This window comes from Danio aesculapii, chromosome 4 (genome assembly GCF_903798145.1).
Source record: "Danio aesculapii chromosome 4, fDanAes4.1, whole genome shotgun sequence".
NCBI lineage: Eukaryota > Metazoa > Chordata > Actinopteri > Cypriniformes > Danionidae > Danio > Danio aesculapii.
The window spans coordinates 14,627,107-14,647,031 of NC_079438.1; the positions used below are offsets into that span (position 1 = coordinate 14,627,107).

Here is a 19,925-nt window from a genome sequence, read left to right on the forward strand (position 1 = left end):
GGGGAAATGCAGTTAAATTTATTTTATTTTTATTTATTTTTTTATACCTGCTCCGGGTGTGTGGTTAGTATGTTCACTGCTGTGTGTGCACTTGGACGGGTTAAATGCAGAGAACAAATGATGTTTTGGTATGGGTCACCATACTTGGCCACATGTCAGGTCATTTCACATTTAAAAATGTAATTAGATCAAATGCCTTATTTTATTTTATTTTATGTATTATGATGGCAGGTTACAACTTACAACACCATTTCCAGTAAGTATTTAATGTGAAGTCATTTTAGAACTTGACTAACTATTATGATGCCAACTAAACAACATCAAACATCAAAGCTGGCAACATCCTTACTGCAAAAGTCTTAAAACAATTTATGATGAGTGCAGTTGAGGTGTAACCATGTCAAAATTCTATCAACAACAGCATTTAGAGTAAATAGGATTATTTTATTCAATCTCTTTAATTTGTCTTGTTTTTTTTATTTGAATTTGAACTTGAAAGGAGCATAGAAAAGCCATCAAATAACCAAGCATATAAATTGAGGTTTTGCCTGTCTGATGCTTCAACAGTTATATGTGGACTTGAGACTGTGTGCTCTTATCTTGTGAGGAGCATCAGAGAATGGAGCACCATAATCCTAACTAAAATAGCAATTTTGCTATAATCTTATAGATTTTAATAATCTATTTTGAAATTATGAAAACATAAATTGTAAAAGTTATATACATAATTACTATAATTGTTACATATAAAACAAATTTGAATAGCAATTTATTATATTCAAATGAGTAAATGCAATACGTTCACAGTGTGCAATTGTTTTGTTTAAAATAGTGGTCAAACAAATTTATTCTCTATATTTTCTAGAAGCTTCATTAAAATAAGTCATGTACATGTGTCTGATTTCTTTGGCTGTGCAATCTGTACAATAAAAACACCAATACCTTGACAGCATTGTGTGCAAGTTGCTAAATGTTTTGTTGCAATAATTGTTTTGCTACACTTTATTTTTAATGAGACTAATATTCTGAATAATGCTTTAAAATGTGATTATTTATTCAGTGAATCGTTTTCTTTTGCAACAACATATAAAGTTGGTTATATATGTGTAGAGTTAGTAATAAAGTGCATTGAGTTGTACCATTTGTATAGTGTAATGTTTTTATTTTACTCAATTCGATTACATTTATCAGGTATTTATTTATTTATTTATTCATTTATTTATTTGTAATTTAAGCAATTGTCACTTTCGCCACGTTTATTGGAAATTTAATTTGTTTTAAAATATAAAAATAGTTAGATGTGTAGTACACTTCAATCAGTGACTTGGGGTCAGATCTAAATGACAAAACCTTGGATCACCCCTCATTATAAACGGAATTACTAATTGTCAAGCTTGTATATCAGGCTTAAAATAATTTAGCAGTAAACATGTTAAGCTATTCTTTAATCAGATAAGAATGCTGCTTTGCATTTTGCATATATTTGTGTGTGGAGGCCCTATAGGCTACTGTTTTTTCATTAATTCGATATTTTGTTCAATAGCTTTTGATCTATGCTTGCATTATTTCAACGTTTTCTATATGCACAATCTAAAAAGAACTGTCTAAATTGTGCTCTTTAAATCTGTCATAAAAGATAATGCAGCATAAATTGCATTTGATCATTAATGCAAAACCTATTACCAGTGAAATTTTCTCTTTATTACATTTGGCTATTTAAAAAATCTTTTGAGAGTTGGCAATATATTTATGTAGTTTTTCGTCTGATTTGCTGCTGCTGTGATCTGAGTAAGTGTTTTAATACTTTCACTATTTTGATCTCTATTTTGGTCTTTACTTTTCTAATACATTTGAATAAAGAGTTTGCAAAAAAAAAAAAACATTATTTTATATATTATTTCATATGCATTATTATTTATAAATATGTATACATACATACATACATACATACATATATATATATATATATATATATATATATATATATATATATATATATATATATATATATATATATATATAATTTCTTTCCTCAACAAAATGTATTCTGCGCTAGACCTTGTGCTGACTTAAATAAGGGAATCGGACTTTCACTCAAATACAATAATGCATTAATTTTTTTTTTTTAATCAACCGTATACGTCCAAAACAGGTCAGATTTGAACGTTGAATTCATGTCCAAAAGTGGTCGTAGTCCGACGTCAATATGTCGACCAGATTTGCACGTCGAACCGACGTGCAGATATGGTCTCGGACGGACCGACGCAAAATATACGTGATCTGCACGTCCACACAACGTCTAGTGTTTGGTGGGTTATTAGACATAATCTTACATTTACTCTGGAAAATATACTAGGGTCAACATATGGAGGCTTGAATAATTCACGTCTGAAAGAAATTGGGCTGTTAGAACGAATTTACAATTTAATTTTATGCTTAAACACAGTTTCCCCTTGGTTTTATAGTGTGATTTGTTTTTCTCGTTTCCCTCCATGTCAGACTCCTGTTCCACACTTCAGTCCAGCAGGAGGCGGTAAAGCAACAACAAATAAGTTTGACAACCGCCAAAATACTGAAGAGGAAGAAGTGGACAAACCGAAAGCGTTAAAAGAGCTCACCTCGTGTTCCTGCTGCACAAGAGCGTCTGTACTTCTGTAGGTAAGTTTAATACTTCTACATTACGCTTATTTGTGGAGATGATGAAGGGGTTTATGTGTGTATAAACGTGATTTATAGCACTGTCTGCTCCTGAAGGTCAAAGCCTCAATCGCCGATTAAACTCGGTCCAAACACGGTCATTTGAACAATATAATGTGTTATTTTTATCCCTTGAAAGTGTTTGTGCTCTTCTATATCAGGTTGACTCGATAATTTTACATCATTCAGCACAAAATAAACTTTAAACAGAGTCAGGAAATCGAAAGTGAAAGCAGAACTTCCGTAAACAGGAAGAATGCGGATGATCCTTAAACTGCATGTAACTGGTAACGTTTTAGTACTAACTAACTACTAACTAAGCTAATAAATAATTTAAATAATAAGTTAATAGTTGTCAAAAGCAGAAGTTATCGTGACAGACACATACATATCAAATGATCAAACCTGAAATATCTGAGGTGTCAGATCAGGGGTTAAACCAACTGCATTAATGTTAATCAGTATAAATATATCTGCTGTGAAATGGCTGAAAGTCAGTTTGTGGTCTCCCTCATCATGTGGTCTGTTTCAGTAAGGTCTTGTTTGTGAAGTCAGCATTGATTGCTATAAAGTGTGATTTTCTTAATCTCAGTATATTGTCATCTCCAGGTGATGGTCAGCGGCTGATTGTGCTCAAAGCTCTGCTAATGTCTGCATTGGTGTTTTAGCTGCAGTATGGCAGAGGAGCGAGTAAAGGACTCTCTCTCAGAGAAACACAGGTATTGACTCTGTTTTTACACCATTATTTCAACACCTTCTCATATTTGATAAACTTATTTGTGTCATGTGTGGTGTTTTAAGTCTTGTACAACATCAAAATTAAAGCTGACTACAGAACAGTTTCAGCTTGTGCTTGTAGAGGAGATAAACTGCTTGTGTTTCAGGGGATCAAATGAAGATTAACTATAACTAATTCAAATATTTCAAATATTCATGTTAAACCTCTCAGACTCGGAGATTATATTAATATCTATAGATACAGAATAAAGGTTTGTATTTTATATCTCCTCATCTGGTTTCTATATTAGGTTTTTACTCAAGAGGTTACATCACAAGGTTTTAGAGTCAAATGTGTTTTCAGTGAAGCTGAGATTGTGCAGAATGAGAAAGCAGCGCATCACTCGTCTGTTTACCCATGATTCCTGTGTAGCAGACCTGATCAGACAGACCTTCAGTCAACTATTAGGGCTGAATTAAACTGAACAAACTCATATTTCTCCGATAAACTCTTGTAAAGGAGACTGAAGTTTGTCCTGCAGTTTATTCCTCTGGTGTGTTTGTGTCTTCAGTGTGAGATCAGGATCATGTGTGTCTCTGAAGAGTGACCAGTCTAAAGGGCTTTCACTAGAGTTCAGAGAGAAAACCCCATCATCTGCCATCAGGTATTTAGTGTTTTACATTATTGCTCACACATGGACTGTTTCAGTATTCATCAGGACATTTTAATTATACTTACACAACACTTTAAAGGCACAATAAGTAAGAAACACTAGAACAGTGTTATATAATTTTCTTTCATTTTTCTGTCTTCATTCATACTCCTGATAAGGACAGATATCTGACCATTAAACATTTATCTACAGTTTTTAACTTTAAATAATGCATCTAAAATCTCTGGTAGTAAAATATCCTCTTTGTCATATAAAGTTATCTTATCATGCAAATTCAGCCACATTAATATTTGAGATATGTACCATAAACCTACTATTATTATTATTATTATTATTATCTGTTAGACACTATTAAAGCTTTTAATGCGTAATTTTCAATATTGGGAGGCTTAGCCTAATGAAAGTGATCTTACACCAAACCCTCATTAACCACGTTTCCAACTATTATTAGACCTGTTTAATATAGGCTGATATAAATGTAATGAAAAATCACATCTAAACCTCAGTTTTTCCTTGTTAAACTGTTAAATTGTTGTTATTATCATTATCATTATTATTATAGTTCAGTGAAGGGAAATGTTTAAATATTTTTGTCTCTGAGACTCAGAGATTATATTAATATCTATAGATACACATTAATGTTTAGTGTTTTATATCTCCTCATCTGGTTTCTGTGGTCAGTTTTTACTCTACAGGTTCCATCACAAGGTTTTAGGTTCAAATGTGTTTTCAGTGAAGCTGAGATTGTGCAGAATGAGAAAGCAGCACATCACTTGTCTGTTTACCCATGATTCCTGTGTAGCAGACCTAATCAGACAGACCTTCAGTCAACTATTAGTTAGTGCTAAATTTAACTGAACAAACTCATATTTGTCTATTAAACTCTTGTAAAGGAGACTGAAGTTTCTCCTGCAGTTTATTCCTCTGGTGTGTTTGTGTGTTCAGTGTGAGATCAGGATCATGTGTGTCCAGCTCTGTGTCTCTGAAGAGTGACCGGTCTAAAGGTCATCCTCCAGACCTCAGTGAGAAAACACCATCATCAGTCAAAAGGTATTTAGTGTTTTACATTATTGGACACACTTGGACTATTGTTTCAATATAGTTTCTTATTCAGGGTATCTTTTAGACATGCAAAGGGACAAAACAATCAATCATCATCAAGGGTAATCTAAATAGAGTAATCAAATATCCAGACAGCTAACAATAAAAACAGAAATAGTCTAAGATTGAAACACAAACCAGTGAAACACGCTCTGAATGTACATGAACGAGTAATACCTGTAATCCACAAGAGTACTCCAGTAAAAAGAGGTGATGGCTGATTTTGGAGCACTGCTTCATGAAGCTTCAATACTTTTGCAGTTTTTTTTGTTTCAAATCATTGAATCAGAGCACATATCAAATGGGCAAAGTCATGTGATTTCAGTAAACAAGGCTTTTTTATGTCTTTATTGCTTTGAAACGTTTGGAAATTCAATATTTCTCCACAAGGGGGCGAAAACTTGATCTGCATAATATCCACATGAATCACACAAATGAATTCAGTTTGCCCTCCAGTGGTGAATCACTGAACAGGTTTTGCAGTTTTACCTGATCTCGGGTCAGTTTTATGAGTTTGTAGATGTTTAATGAGACATTAATAAAAATGAAAAGAAATAATAGTTAATAGTCTCTTGTTGTCACAGTGGCACAGTAGTTAGTGCTGTCTCCTCACAGCAAGAAGGTTGCTGGTTCGAGTCTCGGCTGGGTCACTTGCTTCTGGGTGGCGTTTGCATGTTCTCCGGGTGCTCCAGTTTCCCACACAGTCTAAAGACATGCGGTACAGGTGAATTGGGTAGACTAAATTGTCTGTAGTGTATGAATGTGAATGAGTGTGTATGGATGTTTCCCAGAGATTGCGGCTGGAACGGCATCCGCTGCATAAAACATGTGCTGGATAAGTTGGCGGTTCATTCCGCTGTGGTCCCAGATTAAAAAGGGACTAAGCTGAAAAGAAAATGAATGAATGAATGATTGAGTCTCTTGTTGTCTTGTTTAGCAGATCTGATCATGGAACAAACAATAAATAAGTCTTGAAAACAGATATTGACACTGAAAGACATTGAAAAACAGTTCATATTTAAAGATATTAGATGAGAAGCATTTATACTGTAGATTATACTGTTAATTTATAAACAAGCATAGGTCGGGCAGGTGGCAAACAATTAATGATCCAAAAGAGTCCAAAAAGACCGAACACAGGAAAACCAGAGAACAGGGAAATGCTTGATACAATCCATAACATGAAACAATACTCAGCAATGGTTGTCTGTCAAAATGGTGCTGATATGTCTGAGTGAATTGTCTGCAGGTCATCAGAGCCAAGTTTATGTGAATTATGATGTGGAAAGCATTGGGGTCATATAGACCAGGGGTGTCAAATTCAGTTCCTAGAGGGCTGCAGCCTCAGATTTTCAGATTTCCAACTCTACTTTAACACACTGAAGCTACGGTCACACTGGGCTTTGTGTGTGCGAAATTCTGTCGTGCGGCGCTGCAAAAAGGGGCAGGATTAAACAAGATGACTAGACATTAAAAAAAGCAAGCGATTGCTCCATGTTTTAAATTTCTGTCCAGACAGGTCATGTTTTGATCCTCGATTGGTCTCACGCAGTCAAGTGATGCGATTCCGCAGGTCAGAGTTCACCAAGCTTGAACTTTGCACCGCAGCTACATGCGAAACTTAATGCATGACCCTGCGTTTTCGGTCTGACGCATTCGCGTGCGTATGAATGGAAGTCTATGGGAAGAAAAGTCAAGTGTGACTGCAGCTCTACCTGTAGGTTTCTAACAAGCCTGAAGGACTCAATTAGTTTGATCAGGTGTGTTTAATTTGGGTTGGAATTAAGTTGTGCAGAGTTGCGACCCTCCAGGAACTGAGTTTGACAGTGGATGATATGAGTTGTAGAGTGCCCTCTAGTGTGTCTGGTGCTGACGGTGACACCATTTAAAATTCACTTTGTCATCATTCTAGGTTTTTCCGTTTGGGGAAGTCAAAACACCATCCACCAAACCTCAGAGAGAAAACACCATCTTCTGCCGAAAGGTATTTTGTGAGTTACATTTTGGTCACTAGTGGTTGGAACCTTTAGGAACCTCATGAGCTGATTTGACTTCAGTTCCAAAATGATTCTTAACTTAGTTTTCCTTTATTTTCTGCTGTACATGTATGTCTTTACAACTTTAAAATTCAACCAGGAAACCTAATTTTCTGTGCTTGTTTAATAAATGGAATCTATACCGACTCTAGGTTTCACTTTTGGGTGCGAAAGGAGTTTTAACAGCATATTGAAGTCAGCCACGAAACAAAACAAAACTGAAACACCAGATAATTACAGACTGTTATTATCTGGTGCTTCTGTTTCGTTTTGTGGCTGGCTTCAATATGAAATAATAATTACAGACTGTTATCCATCTGTCCAAATGAAGCAAATTCTGCAGGATGCATATGTGTGCCTATTAGCTGTTTTTCTGTTTGAGCTCAGGCAGACCCGCATGTCGCAATCCACTCTGAATACAGAATTGATTTCAGAACTTTTAGAAAACATTTTGGGAATAAAACAAATAAAAGAATACTTTAATAGTCACGAAAGTGGTGAGCACCCAGGTAGATCTGAGGATTACAGTGGTGGCCTATCCATTGGCTCCGGGCCCTTGGACCTCTGGCTCCTCCACAACGTGCCCTATCACATTTGTGCTGGTTTGTCCTCTGGGATGCTCGTGCTTTCACTCATTGACAGCGGAGATCAGATGCCCATCACAGCATCAGAGGGTGAGCTGTCATGTTCAGATGACAGACCAAGCTCGCTACCAACATCTGGGGTGCAATGTGCGGTAATGCATCTAGAGTCAAGCATGATGGCTGTGCTTTCCCGGGCTGCTTTGGGGGTAGGGCTGGAGATGGCTTGTGCCCCTAGTCCCACCGTCGGACCAACTAGAGCGGGAGCTGATGTGACATAAATTCTTCCAGACCCCCGTCCCCATCTTCCAGGGAGCATACTGGAAGCTCAACCAGGTATGGAGAATGTTTTTACCTCTCGCTCTTCTACCCTCACATCCCTTGATGGCGGTACAAGGCTTTTGCCTAGATGGTAGATGCCGCCACCTGGAAGGGTAAGCTGAGATCCTCGAGTGGGTTATCTGGGTCTCTCACAGCCAGAGCCCACACTGCTGTGGGCCATGCCTCTTCGACCCTGCACCATGGTACCACAGCACCACAGGTGCCCGACAATGCTCTCATGACCAGCGAATCGGCCTTCTGAGCCCTGGGGAAGATGATGGCCACACAGTGGTCGAAGATCACCACCCTGGTAGATATGTGCCGTGCTGACTGAGCTCGATTTCTTGGCATACATATATCACAAGCCTATTTGGTGACACTGTCTACCCAGCAGTCCAGCTGCTGAACAGCTGAGCACAATGAAACAGGTCATCTTCCTGAGGTCATCTGTTTCCCGAGTTTACTGGCATGTATTTCATGGCAGTCAAAGCCGCAGCCACCCATTTTGCGTGAGCAGAATGCTGTCCTCTGTCTCCATTGTGGTGCTGCACTGTCTGAAACAGTTTGACAGGATAACAATGGTCTTACTGAAGTTTTTTCAGAGGTTCCTTGGCCATATCAGGTTGCAGCCGCTATCTCACTGCTCAGATTGTTCAAATGTGACCACTTCAGCACTGGCTTCACAGTCAAGTCCCCAGATGGGCATGGTGTGCGGGGATGCACAGGGTGACCATCATCTTGCTGTGTTGCCGCACCTTCAGTCCTTGGATGGATCTGGCCTTCTACGGGCCAGGGTGCCCTTAAAACAAGTGTCCACAACAAACAAGTGATGTCTGAGCCCTAAACAAGGAAAAATTTAGCCTGTGACTGAAAAATCTAATATACATCTATGAATAGCCCAACACTAGACAAATACACAGATTAGACAGACTTGACATGTGTAGTTGTTAATTCCAAATTTAACCTTATTTTAGGCAAGCCATCTTTGATGGGATGTCTAGTAGTCTTCTATTAAACACAAAAATGTGCTTATTGAGATACTATAGTTCTCACAGATATTAGATATTAGCCTGGAGTCATGAGGCTGAAAATCGCTGCACACCGTTCATATCCCATGCAAGTTCAACCAAGCCAGCTGACATGCTCTCATGGCAGCTCACCCTCCTGGGAGAATAGAAACTCCACCCCAGCATGGTCCAGGTAATATGGGTGCACTTCAGAGAAGCCTAGGTCATCCTGCTTGCTTCTTGCAAGTCCGCTCATCGGCAGTTGCTTTTTTCCCTGCTCTGCACAGATGCGCTGGTTCTCCGCTGGCCCTGAGGCTTAAGCAGTATGGATTTGTCCTCTGTGATCCTGCTCACACAGACCCTATGCAGGGTCAGGGAGAAACAGCAGTAGGTCTTGCTTGTTGCACCTCCGCAGTCCAACCCGACTTTGTTGTTTTTGAACTCAAACTCCTGTCGACGACCCCTCCTTGACAAATTCCCCTGAGGAATCACTTCCTTTCTCAGAGATGCGGCAACCTCTGGGGAAACGATCCCATATCTGTTATTCAGTCAACAAGCATTTCCCCCTTTCAGGCAGATTTGTATCTTCCCTACCCGCTAACCAACTTATCTTATGAAGCGCTTTTACTTATTGTCACCAGGTCTCGCCATTGGGTAGCATGTTGCCTTCGCACGACCCTTCCCCTTTGAGACTGGCATGCTTTCCCAAAGTACTGTCATATTTTAAAAATCTCTTGACTACAGTTAGCTAGGTAAAAAGTTAATATTCAACACCCTAAATTCTAAACTATTCACGTACTCTGGTAAATATAGGCCTAGGGATACCTTTAGCATGTTGCACTTTTGGTGATATTGTGTGCTCATGCTGTGCTTGGCAAACTTCACACTTCACACCAAATGCACAATGTCTGTAATTTATCAGCTCAATTTAATAGAGGACACAGCAATGGACCAACTGCACAAGTTCACTGTCCCGACTGTCTCCTTATCTTGAGGTCTACAGAACATTTAGTATTTTTTATGTCTTTGAGATATATCTGTATTTGTTTGCCTTAGTAGTTTTATCTGTTAACAGTTTTGAATATGAGTTACCAGATTCAAGAAACAATACACACAGAAGCCAAAAGAGTTTCAGAGGCAAACTCCTGAAGATCTTCCAGGTGGGAAAAATTTATTCCAATTCATATTATAACAGGCAATATGTATATTTAAAAAAATATTGCTTCTGTAAAACATGTCATTTGTAAATGTTATTTTTCCATGTATTTACTTTTTTGAAGAATTACAATGTATTTGTTACATAAGGAATATTTGACTCCAGTTCATTGAGTTATTAGAAATTAATACACACCTGTGACACTGTCACATCCCCGGCTCGTTCCTGCTCACCCAATCATCGATCTCCTTTACAAACCACCTCCATCCAATCCTGTGAATTCTCATCAGCCTTCTAATGACCTGGACCTGTTCCCCATCACCAAAGGACACAATATAAGCTGACCTTCTTCTCTCAGTTGTCAGCTGGTATTAAAGTTGAATGGTTGTCCTCATCTTCACTCCTTCGTCTCTTCCCTTTCTTCCATGGATGTTCCTTATGAGTCTTTGAGTCCTTCATACTGATCAAGGGAAGTGATTATTCTTATCTGATGTTCACTAGAAGATCTGCTATTACTCTGATGAACTTCGTGCTTGAATACTCTTCAACGGATGATCATTACATGCTTTCTGATCCTTCTCATCGATCTAGAGGGATGCTTGCACTTGTGTAGTGTTTACCAGAAGATCAGCTATCTACTAGATGAGCTGTGTCTGCATACTCACCTGCGAGTCTCCTACGAGCGAACTATCAGTGAGATCGTTTACATCTGCTATTAACTTTTATTGCTGTTACAGAAGATTGCTACAGCATTATCAACCCTTTGATTTCTCACTGTGATCAGTGACTTGGTTTTGAATAAATACTGTGAAAAGAGAACCATCTCTGTCTTCCTTGTCTACCAGCGTGACCGATAGTCATGATGTCATACCTCTAGTGTGCATTATTTCCTAATAATTCAAAGGATGTGAGACAGTTATTCCACACATGGCACAAAGTGATTTTTGTGTTTAAGAGACAAACAAAGATGGCTTGGCTAAAACAAGGCAAAATTTAGGTTGTCACTGAAATTTTAATAGACATCTAAGAATAGCTTAACACTAGACACCAAGTTTACCGATCAGACAGACTTGACATGTGTAGTCATTATTTCCAAATTTAACCTTATTTTAGTCAAATAACTTTTAATTTGATGTCTTCACTTAATCACAAACATATGCTTGTTGGGATACTATGGTTTCTACAGCTTAAGCCACAGTTCAGATGTTGTAATTCAGACATTTGTCAGGTTTTTGTTCTCAAACTGCTCCTCTGTGTAGGACTAGTTTCTTACATGTCTCATCCAAAGCCTTCTGCTATGTTTTAATGTGGTTTGATTGTTGTCGCTGTAAAAATAACTGAAATCATTCAGCATAGTGATATGGAAATGTAATGTGCTCAAAGCCTGCCTGAAGAATTTAACTATGTGTTTCTCTGAAAATAACAGAACATTGTAAAGTTTTACAAGCCAATCAGAATTGAGCACTTACAGACCTGTATTGTAATGTATTTTCAATTATTAAATAGCTTTTTTTGGATTTACAACTGTATGTGATTGAATGTCTTTGTGTTATAGTGTTCTTCTCTCTTTTTTTTTTTCAAATTTAGAATCTTGAGAGTAAAATTATCAAGTTTATGAAGAATGAACTGGAAAACTTTAAGAAAATCTTACAAGAAGAAAACAAACACGAGTTTGTAAAGGGGTTTAATGAGAACAGAAGCAGTATCTCAGAAGCAGCTCTTCATCTTACACTCTTCTTCCTGAGAGAGATGAAGCAAGATCAAGCTGCTGATACTCTTGAGGGTAAGAGACTCATGGGTATCTGTCAGACTGACACTTACAAATATAGCTGGAAAAGTCAAGACTAAAACTCTGTTTCTTTGCTCCTGTGTTTAGATGAGCTGTTCTTCATCAATCAGCTTAAATGTAGCCTGAAGAAGAAATATCAAAGTGTGTTTGAAGGAATTGCTCAGCAAGGAGACTCCACACTTCTGAATAACATCTACACAGATCTCTATATCACTCAGGGTGCGAGTGAACAGGTCAACACTGAACATGAGATCAGACAGATTGAAGCTGCTTCCAGACGTCATCAGTCACTAGAGATACAGGTTGAATGCAAACATTTGTTTGAGGCACCTGAACAAGACAAGCAGATCAGAACTGTCCTGACAAAAGGAGTTGCTGGCATCGGGAAATCAGTCTCTGTGCAAAAGTTTGTTCTGGATTGGGCTGAAGGAAGAGAAAATCAAGACATGAGCTTCATATTTCCTCTTCCATTCAGAGAGATGAACTTAAAGGAGAAAGAAAGACAAAGTTTAAAAGACCTCATAACTCAGTTTTTCCCAGAGACTAAAGGACTGAACCTTACAAGAAGGACACGGTTCAAAGTCCTGTTCATCCTTGATGGATTGGATGAATGTCGTCTTCCTCTGAACTTTGCTGGTAATGAGACGTGTCGTGATGTATCTTCAGCAGCCTCTCTGGATGTTCTCCTGACGAACCTCATCAAGGGAAATTTGCTTCCTTCTGCTCTCATCTGGATCACCAGCAGACCAGCAGCTGCCAATAAGATTCCTGCTGACTGTATCGACCGGCTGACAGAGATACGAGGATTCAATGATGCCCAAAAGGAGGAGTACTTCAGAAAGAGACTCACAGATCAGAATCAGGCCAGAGAAATCATTGATCACATTAAACAGTCAAAGAGTCTCTTTATTATGTGCCACATCCCAGTCTTCTGCTGGATTTCAGCCACTGTTCTCCAGAACATTTTGAAGGAGAACAGAAATACTGAACTGAAACACAGGGCTAATGCTGAAACACTGCAGGAATCTCCCAGGACTCTGACACAGATGTACACACACTTTCTCCGCTTTCAGATCCAGCAGAGCAGAAGAAAGTATGATGGAGAAAACACACCAGATGTCTCCTGGGATCCAAACCTCATCCTTTCACTGGGGAAACTGGCCTTCCAGCAGCTGGAAAGAAACAATGTGATCTTCTATGAGAGCGATCTAAAAGACTGTGGCATTGATGTCTATAAGGCATCGGTGTACTCGGGCATGTGTACCCAGATCTTTAAGGAGGAGACGGGAATCATTCTTGGTACCATGTACTGCTTTCTTCACTTGAGCATTCAAGAGTTCATTGCAGCCCTTTATCAACATCTGTTTCTAGACATCAACAAGAAACGAGCAGAAAAAAGCAGAAATGTGTCCATGATTGATTTGCTGAAGACTGCAGTGGACAAGGCTCTGGAAAGTGAGAATGGACATCTGGACCTTTACCTTCGCTTCCTTCTCGGTCTGTCACTCCAGTCCAATCGACAACTCTTACGAGGCCTGTTGACACAGCCAGATGACAGTGACCAGAGCAAGGAGGAAATAATTACATACATCAAGCAGAAACTTGAAGGAAATCTTTCTCCAGAGAGATCCATCAATCTGTTCTACTGTCTGAATGAACTGAATGATCAAACTCTGCTGAAACAGATTCAGTCTAACCTTAGTAGAGGACGTCTGTCGTCTGCTGACCTTTCACCTGCCCAGTGGTCTGCTGTGGCCTTTGTGTTGTTGACCTCAGAGGAGGAGCTGGAGGAGTTTGAGCTTCAGAAATTCCAGAGATCAGACGAGTGTCTCATCAGACTATCAGCAGTCATCAAATCCTCCAAAAGAGCTCAGTAAGTCAAAGTGCTTCTTTCTCAAATTAAATAATATAGTATATCATGTTAATGAACATGCACAATAGTGATATCATCTGCACTTGAAAATACATTAATAATTGTTTCTTATTTAATATTTTAATGTTTTTTTAATAACGTTTAGATTCATGTTTTGTCAGTGGTTGTTTAAGGGATAGTTTACCAAAAAAATAAATGTACAAATTTTTACTCACCCTCAAGGGGTTATAAACCTTTCTCAAACTTTGTTTCTCCTGTTAAACATAAATGAAGATGCCTGTAGAAAGAAGCCTGTAACCATTGACTTCCACACCAGTTGTTTTTCCTACCATGTAGGTCAATGGCTAATGGTTTTCAGCTGTCATAAACTATTATCTGTTAAGCAGAATAAAAAGATCATAAAGGTTTGGAATCATTTAAGGGTAAGTAAATGTTTAGGAGAACTATCTCTTAAGAAGCAGCAAATAAGCCAGTAGACTACATTGTAAATTGCACACAAGTCAGCTATAAAATGATACAGCACCTTAAAAGTCCTTTCTGGTAAGAGTGGAATGATCACACTGATGTTGTTTTCTCCATTCTGTCTATTTTGTCCCATCTCTATGTTGATAATTATCAGGTAACACTGACTATGTTTACATGGACATCAGTAATGGAGTTATTTGCCTTAATCTAATTAAGACAATAATAAGATTAAGGTGTTTACATGAGCTGCTTTTTGAATTATAAGTTGCTTTCATGTTGCACATAATTCAATTATTGTCATCAAGTCACCACACTATCCGCAATTTCTCCAGAGTTTCCTGTAATTTCAGGTGTTTTATTTTTAATTTGTCGACTTTAAGTACAGTTTGGCACTTTCACTTTCATTCAGGAACATTTCCTGCATAGCCCCTGTGACAAACGAGATATTAGATGCATCTATGAACTGCTGGAAGAGTGTTGTTTTAATAGAAGTTCATACCGCATGCTGAACGGAAGAAAAAACCTCCGCATTTCACGAAGCTGACGTCAGTGGTGTGCACTGACTCGGTAGGTGCAAAGAGTGTCAAACAGCCGTGTGTGTGTGTGTGTGTGTGTGTATGTGAGTGTGTGTGTGTGTGTGTGTGTATAGACTATCCTGTTCGAAATGCGCCGATAAGTCCTACATGATGGTAATAGTTCATTTAATGTGTTTACATGTCTGTACTGCACTTTAAAAATGTGACTAAAATCAGCATACTCCACACGTCTTAATTAGATTTCACTTTAGTTTGATTATCCTTAATCAGATAAAGTTAATCAAAAACCGCTGTTTATATGGTTATTCTTAATCACAAATCAAATGTAAAAATCAATGTAAAAGTAGCTTACTTTTAAATCAAATAGCTTTTCAGTAGCGAAGCTGTTTTATTAGTAAAGTAGCGCAGTAGCGTCCACACAAGCTACATTTACCGATCGCAGATCAATAAGTGACGGCACCGACACTCACGGAGCTGTGAGGCCGGTGTCTAGCCGATGAAAGTAAATCCATATGATGGCGAGAATGATGATTTCTTCTTCTTCTTCCTGTTTTACGGTGTTCGACAACAAAGGTTTTGGTGCATTACTGCCACCTCTGGTGAAACTTGCTTGATGAAAAGATGACTGAGGGAGAGGAGTTATTTCCTCATGACCATACCTCCAGGAGTACATGTTAAGATGCAATAACTTAATTCCTGATGCTGTGCTCAAAAAATAAAATACTTTAGTGTGTATATATATATATAATGCTTATTCCAATATATTTCCCTTTACTATTAATGACTATAGTATTTTAAATGTGTAACACTTGGTGTTATTGGATTGTTTTAGCTGTTATATACTATGTGTTTCTGTTTAGTACAGCATATTGTTTACAGTAAATAACTGAACTGAACTATTCTGCCTCATATGTTTCATTGACAGTTTTATTGATCACTAAGATGTGATTGACTTGGATTTAAGTTGCTTTGATTTAAAAATTAAAATTGAAAAAATAGTTTAGATGTAGCTAAGCCTCTTTTGTAGCTTTTAGCTTAGCTTACTACAGTTCCCAGGGGGTAGCTTTTAGTGTAGTTAAGCTACATTTTAAGTAGAGTAGCTAATAGCTTAGCTCACTACATTTTTTCTAGTAGCTTGCCCAACTCTGTGTCCATGTAAACACACTCACTGACACAGACACACACTCATACACTATGGTCAGTTTTGTTTACCCAATTCACCTATACCGTATGTCTTCGCGCTGTGAGGAAAACTGGAGCTGGGACTCAAACCAGCAACCTTCTTGTTTTTAGGTGAAAGTGCTAACCACTGAACCACAGTGCCGCCCTCATCTTCATCATATCTTCCTCTAATCATGCAGGCAGGCAAAGCAAATGCAAGAGGTGAATCTAGGTGCAGTTCTAATGTTAAATAAAATCCATACACAAAGAAAATGACAGACCTGAAGAGCAGAAAACACAGACAAGAGAAACATACACACATACAGCAAACTCTGATCAACACATAATGACTGAAACAGAGGAGCTTAAACACACAGAGACTAATAGGTTAACAAGGGGGTTAATAGTAACTGGGCAACTAACAAGAGTAACATGGGGAAAACTGAGGTGAACACAGAGAACACAAGGAAAACACAACAGTACAAGGACAGGACAACCAGGACCATGACATAGCTCCCTTCTAGGAGAATATTCCAGATGATCCTCAGAGGAAAACACAAAACAAGAGTGAGTTCAGCAAGCTGGAGGGGTTACAGTGGACAAGGGTGATGGGGGAGAGGCAAGTAAATGAAACCATGACAGGGTACAGGACAGATGGTGAGGGGGAAACTGACAGACAGGTGAACAGGGAGGAGGACAAAGCCAAGGCAGGGACTACTAGACAGTAAACCAGGGCAGATCCTGTGGATCAGGATAAACAGCTGGAGCACAGAGATATAATGTGTCCTTAAATTTTGCATTCACAGGTGTTTTAAAATTAAAACACTTCATATATCTGACTGCTTGTATTAAAAGGAAAAACTGAATACTTTAATTGTGGAGAATTAACAATTGTGTATAGAAGGAATCGCTAATACACTGTGATGCACAGAATCTGTGTATTTAAGTGTAGTTTATTAATAAACTAATTATGAGAGGAGCATGTGCTTATGATTGACTGCTAATGCATTGGATCCACCAATCAGATGATTCCTAAATCACTATAATAACCAGAGTATCTTACCTTAGCCACCTTCGCTTTGAAGAATCCCCCCTTCCACCCCTACTCCTCCTCTTTCCTTGACAGGGCAGCACAGAGGCCCAGTGGTTAGCACCGTGGCCTCATAACAAGAATGTCCCTGGTTCAAGTCTTTACCTGGTCAAGTTGACATTTCTGTGTGGAGTTTACATGTTCTCTCCGTGTTTTATTATTTAATTTCTTTATTTCTGTTATATACCCATCTGTTTCACTTTATTGGGTAAAAGGCTTTGAGATGCAACTTTTAAAGATGCTACAGAAAATTATTGTTATTAGTTTGTTCATTAAAATATTAATAAATAAAACAGTTTAAAAAGTATTTCCTGTCTTGCAGTGTTAGGTGTTTAATAAAGAGTTGGGCTATTGGAGCATCTGAAGGACGCCATTTAATTGTGTTTTATAGACATTAATACTGTTTTGATTGATTGATTTTTTTTTTTGTTTTGTTACATCAGACAGATCACATTAACAGTGTGGTTTTTAGTAATGTGTGCTCTTCTTTCTCAGATTGGCCATGTGTAATCTCACTGTTCAGTGCTGTGAGAGTTTGTCTTCAGCTCTACAATCCTCAAACTGTGTCCTGAGAGAGCTGGACCTGAGTAACAATGACCTGCAGGATTCAGGAGTGAAGCTTCTCTCTGATGGACTGAAGAGTCAACACTGTAAACTGGAGACACTGAGGTAAATGATTCTCCACTCTACAATAACTACAGTCAGACAGTTTCATATAAGGGCTTTTCATGCTTGAACATGTTAACCCTGGGTGATACTAAACCCCAGATAACAGGAATTATGGTTTATCAGTAATTATGTTTCACACTGCTCATACTATATCTGTTGTTAACCCTCAGGGGTCTGAGGTCCTGAGATGTTTGACATGCCCTGACATTTGTGCTTATTTCAGCTACCTCTTTCATAGTACTGGCCAACATGTATTTTATTTGTATTCAGCACAAACTGTGCTACAATAATATGTGAGAAATATTTGTGTACATGCTTGTGTTTTTTAGAAATAAATATTATGTGTGGTTAGTGGGTTTTAGAGGACAAAATAGCTGAAATAAGGTCCAAAAACCAGACTGAATGTGCCTGAACAAGACTTTAGAGTAAGCAGTCTTGTAGGCTGGAATATTTACTGCACAATTATGTGAAAATGATTCTGTTCTCTCATTCAAAGAAAACATTACAAATGATCTACGATTTGTTGGGTTTGTTTTGGGTGATCTCAGCGGTATGCATGAGTGACAATGGTCATGAATAATTCACACCTGGAAAGACAACAGACACTCCCCCACTCATGTCACATGTTGCAGTGCCCTCTTTTGGACACTTGATGGCACTAGCTTGTTTGGAGTTTAACTTAATTTCCAATAATCCTTTGCACTTCTGATTGTATTCTGTTACAGCTGTTTCTTGTTTGTTAATTTAGCCCTGTCTTTATAAACCCTTTTGTCTTGTGTTTTAGTTGATTTTGTTAGCCCCTGTATGTATGTGTGTGTGTATGTATGTATGTGTGTATGTATGTATGTATGTATGTATGTATGTATGTATGTATGTATGTATGTATGTTTGTTTGTTTGTTTGTTTGTTTGTTTGTTTGTTTAGTTTTGTATTTGCTTATTCTTGGATTCTTGTTTATTTTTGTTAGCAATTATACCCAGTTTAGTATTTGCAGATTTTTGATTCTTAATTGCTTTTGTTAACATTCCTACCCTGTTTTTGTAGTTGCTTATTTTTGGATTTTTTTTTGTCAGTTCTTTTGTCTGGACTCATTTCTAGAATTTTGTATCTTGCTTGAAGTTCTTGTGCAAGATTAGGAACCACTATTTATTTTTGTCAAAATAAATTGCTGCACATGGATTTTTGTGATTCTCCACCACGTGACAACTCACCCATCAAGGGCAGTGTACAGCAATGTCCATCTGCAACAGCTAGCCCAAACTAAATGCTTGTTGTATGACTTGCTGTGTGACCATGTAAACACTCTGGGTGAACAATATACAGTGCTCAGCATATATAAGTACACCCCTCACTAATCTCTCTTTTACATTCATATTTGAAATAGGAAGCTCGACAATATTATATTTGTGGATATACAATAGATTAGCCAAATCTGGAGCTCATTTAACAAAATAACTTCTGATAAAGCTCCAAAAACTGGTACACTCAAATTTATATGTTCTAGAAAAATATTAAATACAAAATTAAAAAAAAGGAAAAATCAAGAGAAGCAAAACAATGGAAGAATTCAGCTGAAATTTTGTAGGGTTTTTTGCAATATTTAGCCTGAATTTAATTGTGTTATCTTTCAATTTCTGAATATGTTTGGTGACTAAAATATTATTGTAATAAATATTTCTGTTGAATAAATCTGTTTTGTTTAAATGCACTAAAATACACTGCCTATATTGACTGAGAAATGGAGGAAAATCTGGATTTTCAGAATGGGCTGTACTCCATTATGCTGAGCGGCTGTATGTGCACTTATACAGCGTGCACATATAATATATATTTGAAATGGTCTAAAACGTGTTGGCCAAACTCTCTTGTGCATTAATCCAGCATTTAATAATCATTTGTGAATGAGTCTGAGACACTGAAGTAGCGTAATGACAAAAGCTTTAAACACAAGAATAAATCCTAATTTAAAGATGAAAAACAATTCCTTTAAATCTAAATCAGATTTGAAGACCTTTTATAGAGATTTCCCCAAATAGTTGCAGTCTTAGTTCA

General features: G+C 37.8%; 1 protein-coding gene across 1 annotated transcript in view; it reads left to right on the forward strand.

Moving 5' to 3' along the window:
- Positions 1-2,579: 2,579 nt before the first annotated feature.
- Positions 2,580-19,925, forward strand: part of LOC130222028 (NLR family CARD domain-containing protein 3-like) — a 503,712-nt gene continuing 486,366 nt past the window's right edge. Inside the window, 4 exon segments of the mRNA XM_056454641.1 lie at positions 2,580-2,658; positions 3,307-3,416; positions 3,987-4,079; positions 5,034-5,138. Of these exon segments, the coding sequence (XP_056310616.1) occupies positions 3,373-3,416; positions 3,987-4,079; positions 5,034-5,138 (242 nt within the window). The 5' untranslated portion in view covers positions 2,580-2,658; positions 3,307-3,372.